Genomic DNA, 23381 nt, shown 5'->3' with positions numbered 1-23381 from the left:
ACACCTGATTCTTTTACACACCTACAGGGCCAGATCAAACACCTGATTCTTTATTCACACCTACAGGGTCAGATCAAACACCTGATTCTTTTACACACCTACAGGGCCATATCAAACACCTGATTCTTTTACACACCTACAGTGTGAACCATAATGCAACCCACAAGGCCATATCAAACACCTGAGTCTTTACACACCTACAGGGCCATATCTGACACCTGAGTCTTTACACACCTACACGGTGAACCTACTCACTCATAGTTTAACCTTCCTTAAATTTAAAGCTGAACACTTCTTTGACTAATTCAGAGAGGAAGAAAAAAATACACCATAAAAAGATAATTTAAGTTTTCAAAAGTTTTGTAATTATACCATGAGATATTCTGAACAAAGAAAGATGAATCAAGGCATATTACGTCAGTACAATGACCAAAAATAGCTCAATATTTAAACACTTCCTAACTGATGTAAACAGTATCTCAGATAAAACAGATATCTGCAACAAAATGTCAGATACTGCACAATGAAGTTTGCAGGGAAGAACAGGCCATGGACAAAAAAAAGTTTAAAAGTGAAAAATGGGAATGTCACCTAAGTGTGTTAAATACATTTATATACATGAAATGAAATATGACTATGTTGTGAACATATCTATTCTTTGCACCTTTACAGCCCAACATTAGTAATAAACACATTTCTAAGGCAGCTTTCAGAAAAATTGAATAAATCAAACAAAATTGATCATGCACTCTGGAATAAACAGGGCTTTTAAATGTTTACAAGGGAGTAATAGGTGTAGATTATTGTTCTTCAGCAACAAGACTGAAATTACTATCATACATATTCCTCATCAATTCTTTACAAAAAAGAAACCTGATAATGTTGCTCTCAGTAAGTTTTCTTAAGGACGGAATTCCCATGAAGTAAACTTGGTAAATTTTAATATCAGGTAATGTTTCTAAATCAAATTTTACTGTTATTCATCTTATAGAAATTAAAAATTTATGGTATGAACTGATAAGGTCAAATTGATGATTTACCTCAGATGCTATGCTTAAAGCTACTTGTTAAATTTACTCATCGATATCTGGGCAAACACATCATTTCCTTTATTTTAGATATAGACGACAGAGCAACAACGAAAACATTCACAAAGTTTCAATCCATACCTGTAATGTCACTACTAACATGTTATTTGAGACTACAAAACATTTTGTTTTAACCTTGTGTATTACTTCTAAGGAGCTGATCTTGTTGGGATAGACGGTTTGATGATTCAAGGATTAAAACGTAACATTTCAAACATTAGAAACAGTACTGACACGTAACCGTCTACACTCAATAAAATTCTTTTATGTATGCATGTATATTAGATCCTCCTGCAAGCAGGAACTCGCAGAGAAGCCTTATTGGCTTATCAAAGCCCAAGCTGACCGAAGTCAGTCTCTTACATTCATACTTAACGTCCATAATTATGAATTGTCAATTGTCAACAACTCTGTAACTGGACGACATACATTCATCATGGAGTGACTCGAACTTGGGACCTTATGATTGGAAGGCACTGACGTAGTAGTAGCAATGTATAGCACTGTAACTCCATAGTAGCACTGTAGCTTGACACAGTTGACCAAGCTACAGGAAGCTAAATATAATGGACATTTTAATCATTTTTCTAACAGTGGAAGCCAATCTAGAAAACAACTAAACTTATTCCTAACATATTACCAAGATACTAAATATTCTGTATCTTTATGATTGATTGATGATTTGGTCCTCTTTGTAAAACATGGATGTCACTGGAAGCCTTTTAACAAAACTTAAATCTCTTGAGTTTATGTAATTCACATCATGAATAACAAATTTTAATTTACTAGCAATAGCAAATAGTGTTGGATGAACTGGAAAAATGATGACAATGAATATGTCAACTTTGACAAATAAAAAAAGAACCAAACAAATATAGCACTGGAAAAATAGAACAGTGTTAAATATATATGTATAATATGTATGTTTGAATAAAAATTCACATGCCTTTCTAATACTGTATTACCAATACATGTTATAGTATAAAGATTGTGTTGAAAATTCAAGGTGTTTCTTTTGATAACAAGGTACTGGAACAATATGCTATAAACTTAATATTCAAAATAAGAGAAAGATTTTCAATAAATATTTGTAGATGGTATACAATACTCTGTACATATCCTTTTCATTTTAGTTTTACTGACCATTTCAAGCTACTTTCAAGTTTAACATGTTTTCAATGTATCTGCAACAGTCATTATGATTTAGACATTCAGATACATTCCTTTCTATGTACACCTATAATTCTGGAAAATAATTCTAGTTCACTGACTAAAATTTCTAATGGAGACAGCAGCTGTTTCTACATTGTTTTTTGCTTCATGCATTTTAAATTTATACATTACTTGATAGAAATGGGAGGGAAGATTTCACCTTTTGGGCAGTAAAAAGATCTTAATTCTTAATTGATTTCGGAAGTAGTCAAATTTTATTCACCAAGAAGTTGGTAAAGAATATAAAGGGGAAAAAAGATGATATCTGTTCGTAAAATTACACCAAAAAGGTTTATTTTTCAAAAACCAATGAATGCTACATGCAATTTTCTACTCATTCACTCGTCCTCTAGCTCCGAGCTGTTGAGTTTACCAATTCTTCGAACAGGTCCTCTTAGCAGCCTCTGGCAGATGACATCCAATGAAACTGGTTCTGCTTTATTCAAAGTCTCCACATCGGTATCGTACGCAATCGTCAGGTAAAACATGATGTTGGCCTTATCTATCTCTGCATCAATGACAGCAATGGCCATACGCAGCTCTGGTACAGGCACATCTCTGTGGAGTGGAAAAATCAGTGGGATGATGCATTATTTTGATATTTTACACAGAGATAAGTCAAGCAAGATATTTCTCATACCAGTGAATCTGCATTATTGAGCCTTATGAGTGAAAGACAGGTGTCTTTAAATTTTATAGTACAGCATAATACTTGTGCATTTTATTTCTGAATATCCAGTAACTATTCAAGAATTTGTTCTAAAGTTGACAGCAGGATTTTAAATGTACAACAAATAATTTATATCACTAAGCCAGGAACTTGAGGGATAAACTTGGCAAAGAATATAATACAGACTAAATAATAACACTTCAAGGTCACAGCTTCACATTTTATTTGGCATGCTCCTCTGCCTGAAAAATAACTTTAACCTTTCTCAACCAGGAACTGCTGTTGCTAAACAACTAGTGAAAATGAAGCAAAAAACACAGATAACATTTGGGGAATTGTAGATTGAAAAAGAAAGAAAAATCACACTAATTCACATCACTTTATGTATTTTGGTTTGAATATATCTGTTAAAGGGGATACAAATTGACCTAAAAGAAGACATCCCTTGATAACACTGAAATTTCACTGTTCAACCTGTGCCACTTATAACACTATTTGGAACACAAGGTGTCCCTCAAGGCCTTACACCATGACACAAAAAAGTTGAGATATCATAACACAGCAAAAGTTTTGTTAAACAAACTTTGAGTATTTCTCTGGCAAGTTTTGAACCATTATTTCCAAGATATTATCCCTTTAACTCTGCAGGATGTTAATCTAACAAGCACTCTAATAAATTCTCAGCTAGTTTTGCTGATGTTGCTTGTTATTTTTAAGAATCCATGCCTTGTGGTAGTTAACCCAGATAGGCAAACCAAACCATTCACGTCTTCAAAATAAACATATTATTCTCATTAAGAGAAGAAAACGTAAGATGACGTGATTCTGAAGGCTTAATGCCTGATGTAAAAATAAAATGTCAATAATGGGGAGCTGCATGTCAAATGAGGCAGAAAAAATTGTGCAATTGATGAACACATCACATGATATTTGAGAATATATAGAAATTGCTGAATTTATATAAGATATATTTAAATCTTGTCTACAGTTTATGTACAGTGATGAATATTGATGGTAGTAATGTCCTGATGTCATCAATTACACTGTAATGATATACTGAAAGCAGTTGATGATGTTCTTTGAATCATCCATTGAAGCCAAACGAAACTGGGAGATATTTTCTTAAGCATTTCATGTCATGCTTCAAAGCACATGTACTGACAGGAAGAGCAGAATTATTACCCTGATTCTATTAGAGATAAAGGAACTGCTCATACTGTCAGTGGTTTGCAGCATGATATGAACAGACTGATACTAGCATTAATACAAACCTGTTACAACTGGCTAATTACAGGCCACTCCCCAAGGCACATATGAATATGGATGGTAAATATAAGATATGAATATGTATTACATTGTAATTACCTTGTATCTAAAGCAATGTTACACATGTTGAACTATTACTGCAGAGTCCATAACCAGTGTAATGAAGTATATCTATTGAGAACTAATCTAAGAAGCTGTTTCATGATTTAAACTGAGCATGTGCTGTAAGGTTAAATCATCTATAAGTCAGTATAGTATGATGGGACAACTTCTCCATACATTCAGAATTCATAATTGGGATGATTTTACAATTTGATATAATTTATCATCTGTACAATTGTAAATTTACATTTCTGTTTTTGATTTTGGAACTTATCCCACAGATAAGCAATTTCCTGGTATGGGAGTGATCAAGCACCACTTTCTTTTATTAACAGTGTAAGGTGGATTACTTAATCTCTTGTAATTTAAAACAATTTAAAAATCATTCGCATCTGTGAATCCTTGTAGATACAAAGCCAGCAATGAGATAAGCAAACTCTCCAAACAGACAATAGACTTAAGAGCATATCCCAGCAGCATCAATTATTATGATACCTGCGTGTGTTTCTGACCCTTGACACGACCTGAAAGCTACGACTATGCAAACCACATGCACACCTGAAATCATGAAACAGCTGATTGGTGCTGATGTACTCATATCTATACTACAGATACATTACCTCAAAGCCCAAGAAAGCCACCTAACAGAAATAGGTGTGAAAAAAATCCTAGTAAACTAACAAACAAAGCTGTTATCATTTGTAAACACCTCCACAGATCAGAAGAAATCATGGAAAATTAATTTGTAAGTAGTTATGAAGTTATTCTCTGGTTTGATCAATCAGATTAGATGAGATTTTCAGTTGTGCATATCCCCTTGAACCTGCAATTTGCCTTTGTCAGTTTCTCACATTGTATCAAATTTTTGTCAGCAATACAATCAACTTTACTATCTTAAATCAGCCAGTTGAGTTGGCAATGAGATGTCACACTCTGTGCAAAAACCACCAAATATGTCACAAGAAATGCTTAAAAACCAAGAAAAGTTTGGCAACTTTTCAAAACAAATACTAACAGTTAGCCCAGACCTAACAATGTTTTAACAGACATTTTGGGCCTAGCCTACTCTACAGTATGTGTGAGAAACACTAACAGTTAGGCCAGACCTAACAATGTCTTAACAGACATTTTGGGCCTAGCCTACTTTATGTACGAGAAACACTAACAGTTAGCCCAGACCTAACAACGTCTTAACAGACATTTTGGGCCTAGCCTACTCTATGACGAGAAACACTAACAGTTAGCCCAGACCTAGTAACAATGTCTTAACAGACATTATGGGCCTAGCCTACATTACATACGAGAATCATGGCCAATGTTATGATTATTTCCCTGAAGAGCAAAGTGCATAGTTATTGGCTAAAAGAATACTTATATGAACCCAACATAGGAAAGTGTACTAGTGTATAGTTGAAATATTACAGGAAGTAGAGTATGGTTATAGGATATTAGTACTGAAATGCAATCTGCTGGTTAGCTAATTGTAAAACTTATTCCAGAAATAAATTTTGGAGGCAAATCTGATCTTCTTGTAACATTCCAAGCAAACCCTCATTGAATTATTTGGTTGTAGCATCTTGACGTTGTTACAACTTGCTAATTACTTTAACAGAACTTGTCTAAGGATCTATGATTTGAATCTATTCATTTGGCAGACTTTATATTTAGCTAGAGGAAGGATCATGAATCACTGATAACCCTTGATAGCAATACAGACAATTATGAGGTAATCTCATCATGATTGTGATTATAATCAATTAATTAATGACCTATCATCTAGGCTACAATTATAATCATAGTTATAATTGTTTTATTTCAAATGAATGTAAACAAACACAATAATATCATACAGGAGATTACCATCTCTTGCAATGTTATTATTATTTGATAATAATAGGGAAAAGGAAAACAAAAACAAAGACACACCTTTGAACTGGCTAACTTTCATATTGTTCCTTTTATTTTCATTTCACTTGATCATTATATATATCTCCATGAAGCCCACAAATTGCTTTATTTTTCCTGTCTTAAGAGCTATATCACCATGGTCAAAGGAATGTGTTTATACGATGCCATTTAATATTTATATTACTCAATAAATGATTGTTTTCAGACTACACCTATGCTAAACTGACATAGCATGGAAAACAATATCCAGTGAGGGTGGTCGCTTCAGACCAACAGACCAATCAAAACTTTGAGCACTTGGGTACACAAAAGTTCCATAACACTCATGTGACTATCTAGATATTATGTTTACCTATTATTACTGTTCATTAAAGAAGAGAAGCTATCTGTGGGCTTTTGTCTTTTTTAATCCTACTTCTATTTCTATGAATGCAAACTGTAGTTGTTTCCACTACTTTCATACTGTTTTGAATATTCATTATCTAATTTACATATTTTTTCAAGATTCAGCTTTCAAGATTCTATTCAATGTTTCCTCATTTTGTACATTTTCAGCTGCTGATACCTCAAGTGTCAATCATCAGATTCCTCTTCAAGATATTTACATCAGCTTCCATCTCTTTGTTTTGTTTTTTTCTATGCATTTGAATCTTTGTACTTTCAAAAGTTTGTTATCATAGCAACTCTTTGAATCACATCACTGTCTCCAAAGTTTCTATTTCACTTTCAGACTTGTTGGATTGCAATTAGAATTCACTACAAGATGAGAAAGGATAGTATGATCCCAGTCACAAGTTGTGATTCACATTGGCAATGAACAAATTATTGAAAGTGGACAGTCCGTGGCTAATGTAGCACTTTAATATGAAGTCTTAAACAACTGATAAAAAAATCAATTTTAAATATCTCCTGGACAAACTCACCCCTTTTCTCCAAGTTCCTTTCTGATTTCTTCAACATAGTACGTCCTCTCCTCCTCATCCTGAGATCGTAATTTGTTGATGAAGGGACCAGTACTGCCATCTTCCTCCTGCATCAGAGCAAAGCATTTATCTGGTCAACATGTTCATATATCACAGGCATACAGTCAGAATGTTAGACTTAATATGTCATTAGAAATGCTAGGTTCATGAATTAGGTGATCGTAGGTTTGAGTCAGCTTCAAGAATCCAGGGAAATAATCATTGATGACAATTTTAAAGAAGAACATATTCTGTAGGCAGACATTTTGCAAAAGATGACAATCATAAAAAAATTAAATTAAAAAAATAAAAATATTTACAAACTGAAGAGAGTTCAATCAAGATAGTCAAGATATTTCTTGTATTGTTAATTCTTGTTGGTCCCCTTGTAAATTCAAAAGAGGAATAATTTTCTCAAGATCTTACAGTTAAATAAAAGCTGCTAACAATGTCATAGTCCACGAAGAAAGAAAATTTGAGTGCTGGTCATGTTCCCATGGCTGTTCCAAGTTTCAAGATATTCAGCTGTGTAGTATATGATAATAATCTCAGGAATGCTCCTTTAAAGGCTAAAACTGGTGATGACCTCTTGTCCTAAGTGCAGACCTATATGTTAATGTTAATTCATTGTTTTTATAAACTCTAATTATTCAACTAAAGCATTTTTTTGTAGCTTCCATATGAGCAACAGAGTACCCTCAGATGGCAATCAACACTTTGTCCTTGATAAATTTGTAATGCATTGTAAACATGTTATTTGAGGCATTAATAGTATAACGATTTCCTACTGAAATGTGTTTGTATCTGAGGTCCTGACCTGAAGGTCTCTGTGTTAAACTAGGTAGTCCAGGCACTTTTAGTGATGAGCCTCAGACCTCCAAAGAGTCCTTTCTCAATCCGCATAGATTTACAACTTCTACTGATAGCAGTGTCTCTTACAACAACATGTCTACAAGATGTCAATCATTTTGGTTCCTAAACCTTGAGGGAACACTGAGATGTTCATGTTAGTCCAGGATACCTTACCAGCTACATGCCAACTAATAAGCAACCAACCATCTATCATGATGTGAATGATGGTGGTATGATTCCAAAGGTATTATCACAGATGCCTCAGTTGCATTCATTTCAATGACATCATGTGAATGTTGGGGGTAATATGGCTATCAAGGACATACTGACTGATTTTAAAGTTCTTTCCTTTTTTGGATGATTTAAAAGAGATATGTCAACTTGGAAAGTGCTGTGGGTGATGAAGTAAAACTAATCTGAGCAAATATGAAAGTAATAGTAACGTCTAAGATGCATACAAGGCACTGCTTCTAAACCTCCCTTTGGATTCAGCCATGACATCCTCTGACTCAAATGTTGTACTTTCCACCAAATCACATACATTAAAAATTGAATGATCCATTTTAATGGTGTGAAGTATTTCAAAAAGATGTGAATCGCCTTTTACCAGTCAATAGCATTTTCTTTTTTTCTAGATTGTTTATAAACCTTGAAGGTTACACTGGTTACATCTACCAATTCATGTGTAAAGCACAGGACTTGCAATGCTTATTTTCCTGCTCTAGCAAAAGATGTTTTTGCTCTTGTCAAATTTGTTTATTATTTCCCAGTCAATATTCAATGGTTGACTGTATTTGCATGGGTAGGAGACTTTTTGCATGGGTAGGGATATATATATATATATATACATCGCTATAGGTACGTCAAAGTGATAACATGAACACTGCAAACACAAGCAGTTGCTTTAAATATTCTTTGATCTTCTTACCTCAGTGAAGAGTTCTCGGTAATCAATCTTCTCGGTTTCCTGTAATGTCAGTTCATCAGTTACAGCTTCCATCAGAGCTGCAACGCTATCCTCATCTTTGATGGGAAAGTACTCCTTAATAATATCTTCAAAGACCTCTGTGGTAAGTTTCCCCTGAAACAGGACCAAAATGAAAAATAGAAGACATAAGATAAAACAATTCTTCCAAAACAACCAGCTCTATATAGAGATTGAAAGAGATGAATGACAAAAAACATCAAATCAGCCAAAGAGTGCTTTGAAAGATACAACATTCCATGATAAAACTAAAAAAATGTCAAACTTAGTTCACATAATCCCATCCATACGATTCAGCTATTGATAGTGAAACTTGTCCCTTCTTCTACATGTTGCTAAATACAAAATTATGCCTAAATACAACAACTCTAATATATTAAGCATCTACTGTGGGGCAATGTCTATTTGTGAGGCCTTATAAATCAGAATTTATTATTGTAAATGGTTTGGACAACAAGCTACAGTAAAGCGTGATTTTACTTTTGTTAGAGTTTACAACCTGCAAGGAAACTGAACAAAACAGGAATGACATATGAATGGTAAATGAGCAATGAAAGAACAATAGATGAATGGTTAATTAACTAACCTCGCCTCCTGTTTCTTCATCTTTCTTCTCTAGAGTCTCAAAGAGATTAGAGAGTCTCTCCATGAAACTATGATAAACTCTCTCATCCAACTAGTCAAGAAATATAAGAAAATAATAATAAGTTGAAACTTCTTTCTTTGTCAAAGGTCAATTACTGATGTCTTCAAGACAATCCAATTTTACAGTGACATAAGAATAGTTGAGACCAAAAACATGGTGATGTAAATCACCTTTTAAGCAGTAACAGTGGAATTAAACTTATTTCTTATTTCTTTTCTAATTTTTCCAGTTACTGGCCAAGCACACAGAGACCATTACAACTTAAAGATCATTCAGTTCAACAATTTTCCGTCAATTAAAACCTTATGTGTAAAAGTAACTTGGCCTGACGTTTCGATCCTAGCAGGATCTTCTTCAAAGGCACTTGTCATTTAGCCTTTGAAGAAGATCCTGCTAGGATCGAAACGTCAGGCCAATTTACTTTTACACATTCTCCTACACAGGCTCGCTAGTGGATAAGCAGTTTGCTAACAGTTTTATTTTATTTTTATTTATTTTAATTAAAACCTTAGAATGATCACACAAATCAACAGCAAGATCACAAATTTTGATGTCCCAATGACAGTTCTAATGGAATGACAAAATTGATAACAACAAAAACTGGGTGGTGTTAAATTTCACATTTGCTGCCTACCATCTATCATTAATGAATTAGTCTCACCCAAGAAGGTGACATCATCATACATGTATATTACCTTATATGAAAAGAATAATTATGCATATTTTGAAAACCAAATATTGCAGCAACATTTCCATTTTCTTTTCATCTTGTAGTATCACATATCAGCCACTTCATTTTACTACGGCAATCCTCAAACGTCTTCCCGTAAGTTCACTTACCTCATCTGTAAGAATCGAGTAGAACATCTTTAGATGGTCGTTCTCTTCATTATGTTCACAGATGTCGACCAGGTTGTAAGTCCACTCAAAGGCTGCTCTGTGTTCACCATACTTTTGTTGCATGAACTGAGCAAAGAATGATGCAATATTCTCTAGGCTACCATCAGTTTTCTGGTAAAATCAAAATAACAACAACAACAACAATTAATGCCAGTACAAAGATATGCTGCACTGACCATGTATTTGCTGTGAAGTTGTGGTCAGTGAGGAGTTTAAATCAACTGTGAAATTAGTGAATCATATTTCCAGGCATTTTAAAGTGTTTGTAAGTCTCCTTTTTTTTGGAATTATCTGAAAAATTAGACACATATACATTAGCAACCATATTTTTTACGTAATGTATCAATATCCTGCTGATTGTCGTTCCTTACCCATAAACAAATCTATTCAAAAAGTTGTAACTCTCGCTTGAGAAAGCACATAGCCCGAAGTTCAATAACAGTAATCATGTTAACCAAATTGACCAAACCTTCCAAACAAAGTTTACAGGATTAGCCAAGCAAATTGTTTTTCAATGTGGTAAGAATTCCCTGGTACTTACATCAGCATCTTTCTTAGCTTTCTCTGTCCACATCTCCTTGAAGATAATACCCGCATCCCTCCTGTCCATCTTTCTCTTACGGATCTTCCCCTCGTATCTCAGATAAACTGGAACATCCTCGCCAAGACCCTTGAGGCAAGAAGATCAAAGAAGCTGAGGATCACAAATGCTCACTACAATATCATTATATGGAAAGCACAATCCCCAGATATTTTGCCATTATCATTCCTTGTGCACAAACTTTCACTGTTTTGTTTTAGTTTGAAACATCTACAAGAGTGCTCATTGTCGATTCACAAAACAGAAATTGCTCTCACCCCTCTTAAGAGAAGTGGCATCCCTTTGTTGAGTGTGGCCCTTCCTTTGACACTTTCAACAACTTTGAAAGCATTTTGAAGTATGTATGTATGTATTTAGATCCTCCTGCAAGCAGGAACTCGCGAAGAAGCCGTCATTGGCTTATCAAAGCAGCAAGCTGACCGAAGTCAGTCTCTTAGATTCATATTTAACGTCCATGATTATGAATTGTCAATTGTCAACAACTCTGTAACTGGACGACCTACATTAATCTTGGAGTCACTCGAACTCGAACCTTATAATTGAAAGGCACCGACGTTAAGTACATATCTCTAGATTCCATGTATGAGATGTGATTACCTCTCTCACGAACGCTGAAAGCATCTTTGTCAGGAGTGTTCATGTACTCCTATGTATGCTACTTCAATTATAACAATAAATCGATGCCCATGGCTCCACCAACTAATGACTTTAGCAACAGCAATGCTGTGTCTGCTGACACAGTATCTGATCTAACTCCAGCTTACCTTAGGTTCCAGGTACTCGTACCCTTCTCCATCACCTGTAATCTCCTTCAGCAATAATTCCACCAACTGATCGCAACTTTTACCCTGCGATATCATGTTCCACCTTTCTTCCCCTCCTTCCAGTACCTTGGCACACCTATCCCAGTCAGGTCTGTATATTTCGTATAGAGTGAAATAAAGAAAAAACACAGAGAACACGTTTTGTGTCTGATTACTTTGGTAATTTACGACTTTTAAATTAGACTAGTTTTCTGTAGCTATGAGCCAAGGACAGAAGCAGCATATCCATTAATATCATAACAATGCATTAACAGAGAATCCATGATAAATACTTCAAATGTGACTAGCTACATGGAATTACCTAAATATCCAATGTCATTGGAATTCTGTTTGTTAACGCCTTTCTATTGCATCATCTACTACAGTTTAAAATGCAGAGTAAACAGACTCTGGTGACCTGTTGAATATGATATTCATATACATGTGTGTACATTCTATATATATACATCGCTATTGGTTAGTCATAGTGATACCCTGCTTTTTCACTGTCTGTTGTTTTTTCAGAGACAGATGCTGCTATCTCATGTCAGCTTAAAGGGTGTGAAGACTCGCGCACAAAGAAACGTCTCATGCCGGTAGTCTGACTTAGTTTCGAATGAGGTGTAACAGATGTGTTAGACACCACCATCGATCTCAGAAAATACACACACAGCATGCTACCGTCAGTAATTAGACACTAGTGTACAGTCAGTACATACAGCTACGGTGGACATCTCAGGTCTAGATAAAAGATAACAAGGTATCACGTTTCATTACTGTCTGCATTTTGTAGCGACAAGAAGAAAACGTCATTTGCAATCAACAGAAAGTTAACTTTATCAGAGGGCAGCATGCGGTTTGGGGCGAGTCTTCAATGCCTTTAAAGATGATCCTTGACTTATTCAGCCATTTTGGAATTCCGCCAACTCTAGTTTCATGGCAGATTGGTGGCGCAAAATGTCTGTTAAAATATGATTCTCAAATTGGACTATGATAGTTCAAGACTACACATGTACCTGTGTTTGTGCACAATCAAGCATAGTAGATATATAGCATTAGTGACCAGTGATGACTCACCTTGGTGTGGCTCTTCCCTTCAAGGATTCCCATTCTTCCAGATATTTGTCCCTTTCCTCTTGAAGTTTTGCCGCTGTGTCTTGTAATATTCTGCAAAGCAATTCAGATACCACATAATATGTCTACTAATGTTGTCTCACTCCTATCCAACATTGCTGGACAGTTACAGTTGTGTTGGTTATTGTATCCTCTTGGGACAGAATCATAAGTCCATAACTGAAATAGTTTTACTTAGCATATCAAAAGCATTGTTGACAAAACCAAACGAAAAAGTCTGACACTTGAGTATTTAATACTTGAAACAAGCAGTTAGGATTGGAGTGGCAATCACTTAAAGGGTGTGAAGACTCGCGCACAAAGAAACGTCTCATGCCGGCAATCTGACCTAGTTTCAAATGAGGTGTAACAGAAGTGTTAGACACCACCATGGATCCCAGAAAATACACACACAGTTTGCAACCATCGGTAATTAGACACTTTAGTGTACAGTCAATATATACAGCTACGGTCAATACCCACAACACAGTGTACATAGCAGCGATGGACATCTCAGGTCCAGATAAAAGATAACAAGGTATCACGTTTCATTACTGTCTGCATTTTGTAGCTACAAGAAGAAAACTTCATTTGCAAGCAACAGAAAGTTAACTTTTTCAGAGCGTGGCACACGGTTTGGGGCGAGTCTTCAATGCCTTTACAGAACATTCCCTGGCTGTATTAGCCAAAGAAAAAAAATTCCTAAAACAGATGGTGAGATTTCATTACTTAACTTATACAATTGGATCCTTTCACTTTTCAAAGTACACATAAAACTAGTGCATTAGTCTGTATGAAGGCTGGTATTTATTTCTTCTGAGCTAAGATTGTGCAAATTATATGTGCAAATAAGACTAGGCTTACAAACCATGTTCTGCTATATATAATACTGTTGTAGAATTTGTCCAAATGTTTCTATTTGTTTTGGAAAGTAACAGTTAGGGGTAAGGGCCACCAGAAGCACACTAACTGCCCAACTAAATTAAAATGTCAGTTCTGATAGTGGTAGATGTTGAATATCCAGCATTAAATATATATCATACTTACTCGTGTTCCTTCTGGAGAGTTTCATGGTCTGTATGGAGGTCGTCCTTCTCTATTTCTATTTTCTATAGCAATGAAAAGCAAATTTTTTCAAAACTAGAGCACCAATGGTGCAGAAGCTCATACCTATTCGAGCTTAAAAATGTAGGGCCCACAAAACTTTATGGCCCACCAAATTTCAGGCCACTTTTCAGATTCCACCAATTTTGGGCCCATGAGGGATAACCCCCCCCCCACTCCGTTAGCAGAATCCTGGCCACACCACTGGCTATAATTCCTATTTTCCCCCTTTAAATCCTATTTTACCCACTCTCTCAAACAATACCACTGACCTACCCTATTAAACTTTCTCCCCTCTACCTGAGCAGACCTGAAGCACTCCTTGCCAAAATTTTGGCTGCCTACATACCTCAGGCTCAAAGACTTCTAAGAATCGGCAAGTGCTGATTGGCTATAGGGCTCTCATGCTTACAGTTCAACAGTTAATAACAACTCCCAGTCCTGCTTTAATTCCACTAACAGCCTCCGCAGAGCTTAACCACAAATGTAAACAAACACTGCAGGGACTGGGAGACAAATTAAAGGAGCTTTGGCAAAAGGTGAAGGCTCAGATTTTTTTAAACAATGAGGATTAATTGTAATTAATTGACTTTTGACCAAAAATTATTAGGCATCACCTTATTCATACACAATCCAACAATCATCAGTTCAACTTTGAATATGATCCATCAAAATCTTGAGGAGATTGAGATATTTGAAAATATTACAAAGAATGACCCCCAATGACCCCCTAAATGACATTTGACCTCAATTTTCCGAACACCCCTCGTAACTCTCATCCCGAGGAACGTTGTGACCAAGTTTCATTATAACTGGCCATACACTGTACGAACAGGAGCAATTTGAAAGTATAGGGCCGCGGCCCGGGCCACAAAAGACCCCTAGTTGATCTTTGATCTCAAATTCATGAACACCCTGAATGTAAAACTTCCATAGTACTATCGTGACAAACCCTCAACATTGTACCATGGAATCTGTAGGAGAAGAAGCATTTTGCGTATTTCCACAAAATGGACCATTACGGCCCACAGGTGACCTTTGACCCCAAATTTCGGACCATCTCTGATGGCCCTATACCCAATGGTCCTTGTGTCCAAGTTTCATGAAATTCCATCAACCACTGTGCGAGTGGGAGCGGTTTTACCAATTGTTGACGGATAGAGTGATAGAGTGATAGACGCCGCACTGTAACAATAGCTCACACCAGCATGCTGGTATGAGCTAATAAAATCCATGTTTTAATGACAAGCAGGAAAGTTGTTACAACTATAGTGCCAGTTATTATTTACAAGTAGATAGCAATAACACTTTTTGCAGTTGATGCTTCACCACTTTGAAGATAACTTTGAAGGAGAATAATACATGAATTCCTTTTAGAAATGCGAAGTAATAGTCACTTACAGTTACAAAACATTTGTCACACTCTTGTGTCTGTATACAATGAACCAAAATATCAGCTTAACCTTATATAACTGAGCATGTTTTGTGATAAACAACTAGAAGAACTAATTAGTTCTAATTTTGAAACATCTTGTCTCATACTATTACCATGCTAAAGATGCTAGAGATATTTAACTGGTCTTACCTCAAAATCAGCCTTCAAGAATTCAAAATCTCTTCTGGGAACAACATCCCCGTAGTTGGCAATCATCTCATTCAACCGTCTTGTAGCTTCTGATAGGTCCTCCCGACTTTTTCTATATTCAGCGATAAAATTGAGCTTTGTAACAAATTGCAGGGTCGAGAACTGAGTGTACAAACCTCACAAGCATAAAACTGAATTTAATTGCCATGAAAGCATAAAATGAAGATTTATGGGTAGATATCAAATTTAATATGTGACAATAGCTTTTTATCTGATGTCAAAAATTGTGCATATGAAATGATATGAGGTAATCATATAAGCTACAACTGTAAACAAAAGTCTTCATAGTGCATTAATTGCTAAACTTCAGATTTATATCATTTTTCAAGGTTCAATAACACTGTGGAAATTCGGTAATTGGGGGGGATTGTCTGTAATGCTTGTCCAGGGAATTTAGTTTGAACTTACTTTCTTTTCTGCTGAAACAACGATAAAAAAAAAAAGAGGAGAATTAAACTATTCTTGAACTCTATTCCGAATTGACAGCTGCTGTTACCAGATTTAAAAGTTGTGATTGTATTCCCAACTACACATTTCACTCTCTACAAAGATAAACCTAAAAATTTTACTTCAGAGCGATCTTGAGTTTCACAGGATCTTCTTTTTCTTCTTCGGATTGTTGTTCATTGGCTTGTGACTTCTTTACATCCTCTTGTTGGTACCTCAAGTCATTGATGTCTGAAACCAGCAACTTCCTAGCATCACATTCATCTCTGTACTTCATATACTCCACAGCCACTTCATCTTGAAGCTACGAGACATCAAATCAAAACAATGGTGTACAATTTGTGACTTTGTGGCTAGCACTTGTAGATCTTTAAAGGAACAATTCATATACGACCCTAAATAACAATCAAACAATAGATAAATCTTTGAAGGGAATTTCTGAAAAAAGTTTAAGCTTGAGAATTTAAAAAAAAAAGCTTAACCTTAGGTTGTAAAAGGGGGATTTCCAAGGAGTTTTATGATATCTTGGACACAAACCAGGAAAGTCATTCTGCTCTAATCAGCACAAAATTATGAGACTGTAGGTTTGGGTAATTGTTATCCTCCCCTTTCCTTTTCTCCTTGGCACTGGACAGCATTTTATGAAACCCTAATAGTGTCGTCTCATTCACTAATAACCGGCAAGCCTGATTATTTGAAGAATTTTATCATTGTCTTCCTTGGCGGGTTGTCCAAAACGGCAAATCTGATTGCCAGGCAAACTGATATGTAGTTAACACTTCAGAAGTCAGTGAAGGTTTATAGCTTGTTGTCCACCAAGTTTGGTACCATAAAAGTAGCTTGTCGAGCCATATAGATTTGTCCTCACCTACGAACAAACCACTTATTACAACCTTGCCAGGAGTGATGCCTACCTTTTCAATTTGCATCTGGAGTGAAATGTGTTCCTCCTTCATGGCATCGATCTTTTCCAGCAGTTCCAATTTTTCTTGCTTTAGGTTGGTTATATCCTGCCTTTCCTCCTCTCTGAATGCCATGATCTTCTGATTACACTGTTCTGACACTGTCACCAACATAGCCTATTAAAGATTTCAAAATGAGACATGTGTGTCTTCGATCTTAACGTTTTATTTGGCAATTAATGCGACCATCTAGATATGGTCGTGAGGGAAAAGTAGCTTTCCTTTATTGTCAATTTTGCGGATTATTATCACTCCATCTTTCTCTACAATGAATTCTTTGAGAAAAAGATGAAATAAAGAATGCAAAACAGCACTTAAAATCATCAATCAAATCACTTTTCACTTAATAAGAATATTCACAATCAATGTAGAAAAATTCCCAACTGATTCAGCCATTTTATACGCACTTTCAGTGGTTCCAGTTCTCGAATCTGTTCTCGTTGGTGAGAGAGCTTCATCTCATATTCATTCTTGATTGCTGACAGAAGAGGTTTGTAGGTCTTAAAGTCCTCTATGAGATACTCAAACACCTCCCTGAAGGCCTGAAAAGTAATCAATTAATATCATGCATATTAAACATATTTACTAGTCTGAAAATCGATCTGTAAAATCGATCTGTTAATATCACAAAATTAATCACATCCCACAAGATCAGATATTACATGGAGAATAACTGGTAGAATTAAAGCCTTAGCATTTGAGCAGTTGTAATGTGGCTTCATGCCCCTTTAAAGGTCATAGAAAGGAAGAGATTTATGTTATGAATTCCTCTATGAGATACTCAAAATCTACCAGAATGCCTGAAAAGTATTATTGAGCATATATATATAGGAATTATCCCTTTAATGAAGGTACTAGACCTCCCAAAGAGCCATTATCTTTAATCTTCTGACCGCAGCGTTCCGATTAGACAGTTAGAGCAGGACATATCTCTTTGTCATTCTGTTTCTCACTCCTTGTTTCCACAATGATATTATATTTATTATTGCTTTCTCTGTAGAATTTTAGAATTGTACAAGAAAAAGGTCAGTAAAACATATATTGTCGTATTTGCATACTATTCTTTAAATACATGGATTAAAGATTACTAAAAAAAAACAATTTTCTATCATGTATACTAAACATTGGTGTTCATAAAGTCTGACATTAATCTGGATACATTATATCTATTGATGAATCCGACAAGATTAGTTGAGTGGATACATTATGACTCATTGGAAGTATTTTACTGTAGTATTGCATTTGACAGGTTGTACTGTAGCTAAAAGGACAATGTAAAGATGTCTGTTTTTTTTTTCTCTGGTTTAAATAGCCTTTAAACTAATTATTAAAATTAAAGTAATAAGGTGAGATGATATGTAACCAGATTTCCACTTAATACAAGGTTAAGAACTATTTCATAGATGCAGGTGGTTGTTACAGAACTAATACCTGCAGCCTGGTTTCACTGGGGGTACCGTCAGTCTCTGCATTTAACAAAGAGGTACAGACTATATCATAGATGCATGTGGTTGTTACAGAACTAATACCTGCAGCCTGGTTTCACTAGGGGTACCATCAGTCTCTGCATTTAACAAAGAGTTACAGACTATATCATAGATGCAGGTGGTTGTTACAGAACTAATACCTGCAGCCTGGTTTCACTAGGGGTACCGTCAGTCTCTGCATTTCTCAGTTCCTTTCTGAGGAAGTTCTCTAGCTGTTCCAGAAACTTAGGTTTGGGCACCATAGACTGGTAAGGTTCTCCTTCATTGTCCCGTGCCTTCAACTGGCTCTGTTTTGAATGTTTCGATGGCCTGTTTGATGACACACCTAGCTTGGTTGTGGCTTGGGACGTGCAGTGGGCTGGCCAAGAGTCCAATGCACCAGACTGTGTATCGACAAAAGGCTGTAGTTTGAAGAATAGTTTTTATTAATTTCAAAAACTAGAAAGATCAAATCTTCACAGGTTTATTTCATGATCCAGTCCTCCAGTTGTGAATAGCATTTATAGATATATTCACTGACATGCAATATGCCTGATATTCTTTAATGCTTGCATTGCTTATAATATTTACATAGACCATTTTTGCTTTGACATTTAAATGATATTTATTTTGACGATATTCTTAATTTTTTTGAAGAATTGTTGGCTCCAAATGTTGTTCTGGTGACACAAGCAGTGCAAAGCATTAAAATCACAATGCTTAAGTAGCTAGTGAAGCTGTATATGAACATGGCCAAAATTTACGTTCTGTGATTTCTAGAAACAAAGTAAATTTGAATTTGTGAAATTGTTCATCTGAATAAGAATCCTCTGAGTGATTTGGGAGATGGATTAATATCCAGATAAGAACCACATCCTTTTTCTTGAAAAGAAATTTGGCAACTTGTCTTTCAGAAGATAAGGCCAGCACCGTAACTCAACAGGATTTAACTCTACAATTTAGAACCACTGCTTGATACAAACTAAATCTTCTAAATTTATGAAATATGTTTCAATCCATGATATTTTGCATCAGAATATGACCTGCTCCTATAAACTGATTGTCCTCTCTCGTTGACCGTACGTCAATTTTTCATAACTGACAATAAAATAAATGCCATAAATGCTTACCTTTAGTGTCGATGGTTGGGGAAGAGTGTGTTTAGTATTATCACCTTTGACTGTTAATTGGTAAGATGGTCCTGCTAGTCCATTGTATTGATGAGGTGATTTTGAGCCTGTTTTAATACTACTTCCATTAGGTGAATTACTGAAAATGGAAAGAATATGAACAGTACAGGAATAAAGTTAGTGTCCTGGATTTTGGAAAGATAAGAGCAATAGCACTAGCTTTAAAATGTGTTGCTACAGGTCATCACTTATTGCCTCAAATTTGCTAGAAATTCAGATAATGGTCACCCATGTTCTAATTTCAACATGCATATTTACTGCCATACTAAAAGTGCTTATCACACTGAGACATTGATTTGACTAGGTGACCACTCCTTAATGTCTGTGAAGAAAGTAGAAGAATCAGAACCTCACCGCAATTACTCTTGAGAACACCTAAATAATTTGTAGAATGCTAAAATTTGGGACCAAACTTGATGACCTATAACCTTCTTCTCTTGTTTAGTGTGATGTGACAGCATTGTACCATTTCTAGCAGTAGAAATACTTCATGGTCTCAACTACGGTATCTTACAACAAGGCATGCATCATGTAACAGAATGTATTGAAATCCACTTGCAAAATTCTAACTCAGTCCTTGATGCTTTTAAAGGCATTGAAGACTGGCCAGTGGCGGAGCGTCCATACAGTCGGGGGGGGGGGGCGGATGCCCCCCCTGACGGACTCTAATGGACTGCTTGCGCCCTTTCCAGCTTTTTACCACTTTTTACTTATTCGCGATTATTGACATTTTTACTGCGCTCTCATCTACCTATTGACATTTGTCACATTTCTTTGGTGTAATTTCTGACAAAATGCTAAACGGCTATTTATTCTTCGTTTATCTGCAAATTAGCAAGGCCCGGAAAGGGTCATTTCCGGCGATCTAGGGAGTATCTTTACTCAAAAAAATCTGTAGGCACCGCGCCAACCTGTTCTGGCGCTCCGCTTAGATAGTGTCGAAAGCGCCCCTACAGACCATTCTCGCCCCCTCTGACCAATACCCCTAGCTCCGCCACTGAGACTCGCCCCAAACTGTGTGCGGCCATCTGATAAAGTTAACTTTCCGTTGCTAGCAAGTGAAGTTTTTTTTGTGTCGCTACAAAATGCAGACAGTAATGAAACGTGATACCTTGTTATCTTTTATCTAGACCTGAGATGTCCACACTGCTATGTACACTGTGCTGTGGGTATTGACCGCAGCTGTATGTACTGACTGTACACTAGTGTCTAATTACCCAGGGTAGCAAGCTGTGTGTGTATTTTCTGGGATCGATGGTGGTGTCTAACACTTCTGTTACACCTCATTCGAAACTAGGTCAGATTACCGGCATCAGACGGTTCTTTTTGCGCGAGTCTTCACACCCTTTAATATCACAGCTGTATTAATTGAATCTGCTTCACCATTTTAGATACTAGGAAGTAAAAACTTTGCGCCAATACTTATGATCTTTAAATGATGCATGTCTTGCTTTGACAGAAAGTTGAAAAGTTTACCATTCACTAGTTTAGTTATCATTAATTAATGATTTTAATGTCATCTCTAGGTAACATCAAGCGTTTAAAATGAATATCACCAACTATTTGTACATTACAAACATACATACCTTCTACCTGCTGGAATAGGAGGAAGTTTTTGTATAGCTTTGGTGGACATCTTTAAGATATCAAAGTTTTAATTTCCACAGATGTAGGGCGCATTCACTACAAAATGAAAGAAAAAGAAATAAAAAACCATTTACTATAAAACACCACTGCAACTTTGACATCACAGTAAGGTGGAAGTGTAAAACATCTAATATGGTTAGATTAATGTTAGCCAACTGTAAATGGTTTTACTGGTACTGTTGGCTTTACTAAAGGTAATTGCGAATTCCCTCTCTTAGTAACATGGGCATGTCGTAAAATACTTACCTGTTTGAAGCACTGTTCTCTTCAGTGTCATTTTCTGCAGTGAAAACTTTGATTCAAATTAGCTTGCAATATTATTGGTCTTGAAATCTAAAACATTACCACTGTTGCCTAGGCCTGCAGTTTGCATTTACTCTTCTTGCCTTCTCTTTTATAGCCTAACTATATAAATACTGTGTGGCATATATTGGTGGTACTATTTTGACTCTGGTCTCTAGGCCTATGAGACTCTTACCTTGCCTAGAACAATAAACTTTTATTCTTTTGAAGGGTTTACGGCCTAAGTTAAGCCAACGTTAGATAACATGTAGGCCTAAGGTTACTAACATTAGACTAGGATATTTTAATTTTATTGTTTCCCTTCTTTCCTTCTGCATGAGCACAATGGCTCACAAATTTGTAATTATTGTTTTGTTATGTGGACCTTAACCCTCCTCCAGGTATGAAAAGATTAAATACTTTACTGAACCAGAGTGAAGGCTCAGTGGGACTTAGATATGAATGGTATACAGTAAATTCTCAAAAAGGAATTAATTTTATTTTAAACGATGACAATCTCTACTTGGCTCAGTTATGTTACATCTTTCGGTTAGGCCTATACAGTGATTTCATTCCATCCATGACCAGATTCTGCCAGAAAAAAAAGAACTATACTTGTACAGGTTGGGAGTCAAACTGCTCGAAGTAAGGAAATAACTTGGCTCATGCGACAAAGTTTTCTGTATAATTCTGATAACTGGGTGGAATAAAACACGAAACTGTCTCAAATTACAACGTGATTTTTTCTTATTTCACAGTGTCAATTTTGGCTGTTTCTGTTAGGCTTTGTAGATTAAAATTTCGATTGGAAAAGTGGTTACAATTTGACTTACGAGTACATCAACTAGTGTCTATCATCAAGTATCAGTGCAGCTACATATGTATGATATTATACGCGAAGTTGGCGATACGCAAAGTTACTCCACAACCCATGCGTAGTAAGTAGTACTGTAGTATGCCTAGGCTACTGTACTGTGCCACACTAAATGTTTATCCTAACTTGACTATGTAACTAACGATAGCCTACTGTACGTATAAAATACCTTAGGCTAAATCAGTTTGTTATTTCAATTCAGGTTTAAATCTAGTATGTGAAAGGGACTTCTAAACGGTTAACCGCAACGGCACACTTTCCTTAAATATTACCTGTGTAAAGTACGAGACGATTCCAAACAGAATACTTAAAAAATCATAAAATAATTTGGTTTTGTTTACAACTTCATCGGACACAGCAACTTACATGGGGATTTCCCGGTTGCCATGGCACTGACCTCCCAGACTGGGAAACGTACTTCCTCTTTCAGATTGTTCATATATTTTTTTCACACTGGAATCTAGTAGTTCTGTAAGGGAACATTGAGAGGATCGAAAATTTGTTGTTATATTTACGATCGAGCAGTGAAAAGCTTTTTGAATTTCTCACTGTTAAAAAGAATACTTATTGTAGAAAAATTCATCGTACAATGTTCGCATATATTTGTCCTTTAATTGGCCAATCATGCACCTTGATGTTATACTTCTATGTGAATA

General features: G+C 35.8%; 1 protein-coding gene across 3 annotated transcripts; it reads right to left on the bottom strand.

Moving 5' to 3' along the window:
- Positions 1 to 342: 342 nt before the first annotated feature.
- Positions 343 to 23197, bottom strand: LOC139965797 (translin-associated factor X-interacting protein 1-like). Of its 3 annotated transcripts, none has more exons than XM_071968509.1 (17): positions 23092 to 23197; positions 21509 to 21605; positions 19863 to 20001; positions 18894 to 19154; positions 17674 to 17808; positions 17219 to 17383; positions 16427 to 16608; positions 15798 to 15909; positions 14156 to 14217; positions 13073 to 13162; positions 11957 to 12107; positions 11133 to 11261; positions 10532 to 10702; positions 9632 to 9721; positions 8989 to 9141; positions 7170 to 7276; positions 343 to 2858 (listed from the first exon to the last, which is right to left on the bottom strand). In XM_071968509.1, exons 2-17 carry the CDS (start codon positions 21556 to 21558, stop codon positions 2639 to 2641), a joined length of 2217 nt encoding a protein of 738 aa, XP_071824610.1. In that variant the 5' UTR covers positions 21559 to 21605; positions 23092 to 23197; the 3' UTR covers positions 343 to 2638. The 3 variants fall into 3 exon arrangements, with proteins under 3 accessions (XP_071824610.1, XP_071824608.1, XP_071824609.1); XM_071968507.1 differs by having other exon boundaries at positions 22998 to 23141; XM_071968508.1 differs by lacking the exon at positions 23092 to 23197 and adding an exon at positions 22685 to 22939.
- Between the last annotated feature and the right edge of the window lie 184 nt (positions 23198 to 23381).

This window comes from Apostichopus japonicus, chromosome 3 (genome assembly GCF_037975245.1).
Source record: "Apostichopus japonicus isolate 1M-3 chromosome 3, ASM3797524v1, whole genome shotgun sequence".
Lineage (NCBI taxonomy): Eukaryota > Metazoa > Echinodermata > Holothuroidea > Aspidochirotida > Stichopodidae > Apostichopus > Apostichopus japonicus.
The sequence above is the reverse complement of the archived record's forward strand: the minus strand, read 5'-3'. Positions and strand labels throughout refer to the sequence as shown.

What these genes read in the sequence shown, in the direction of transcription:
- LOC139965797 (XM_071968509.1), bottom strand. Translation starts at nt 21,558, where the DNA reads ATGTCCACCAAAGCTATACAAAAACTTCCTCCTATTCCAGCAGGTAGA. An exon ending in ACTCTCCAGAAGGAACACGA is followed by an intron (nt 13,163 to 14,155) that starts GTAAGTATGATA and finishes ATTGCTTTGCAG; the next exon opens with AATATTACAAGACACAGCGG. An exon ending in ACTCGATTCTTACAGATGAG is followed by an intron (nt 9,722 to 10,531) that starts GTAAGTGAACTT and finishes TTTCTTGACTAG; the next exon opens with TTGGATGAGAGAGTTTATCA.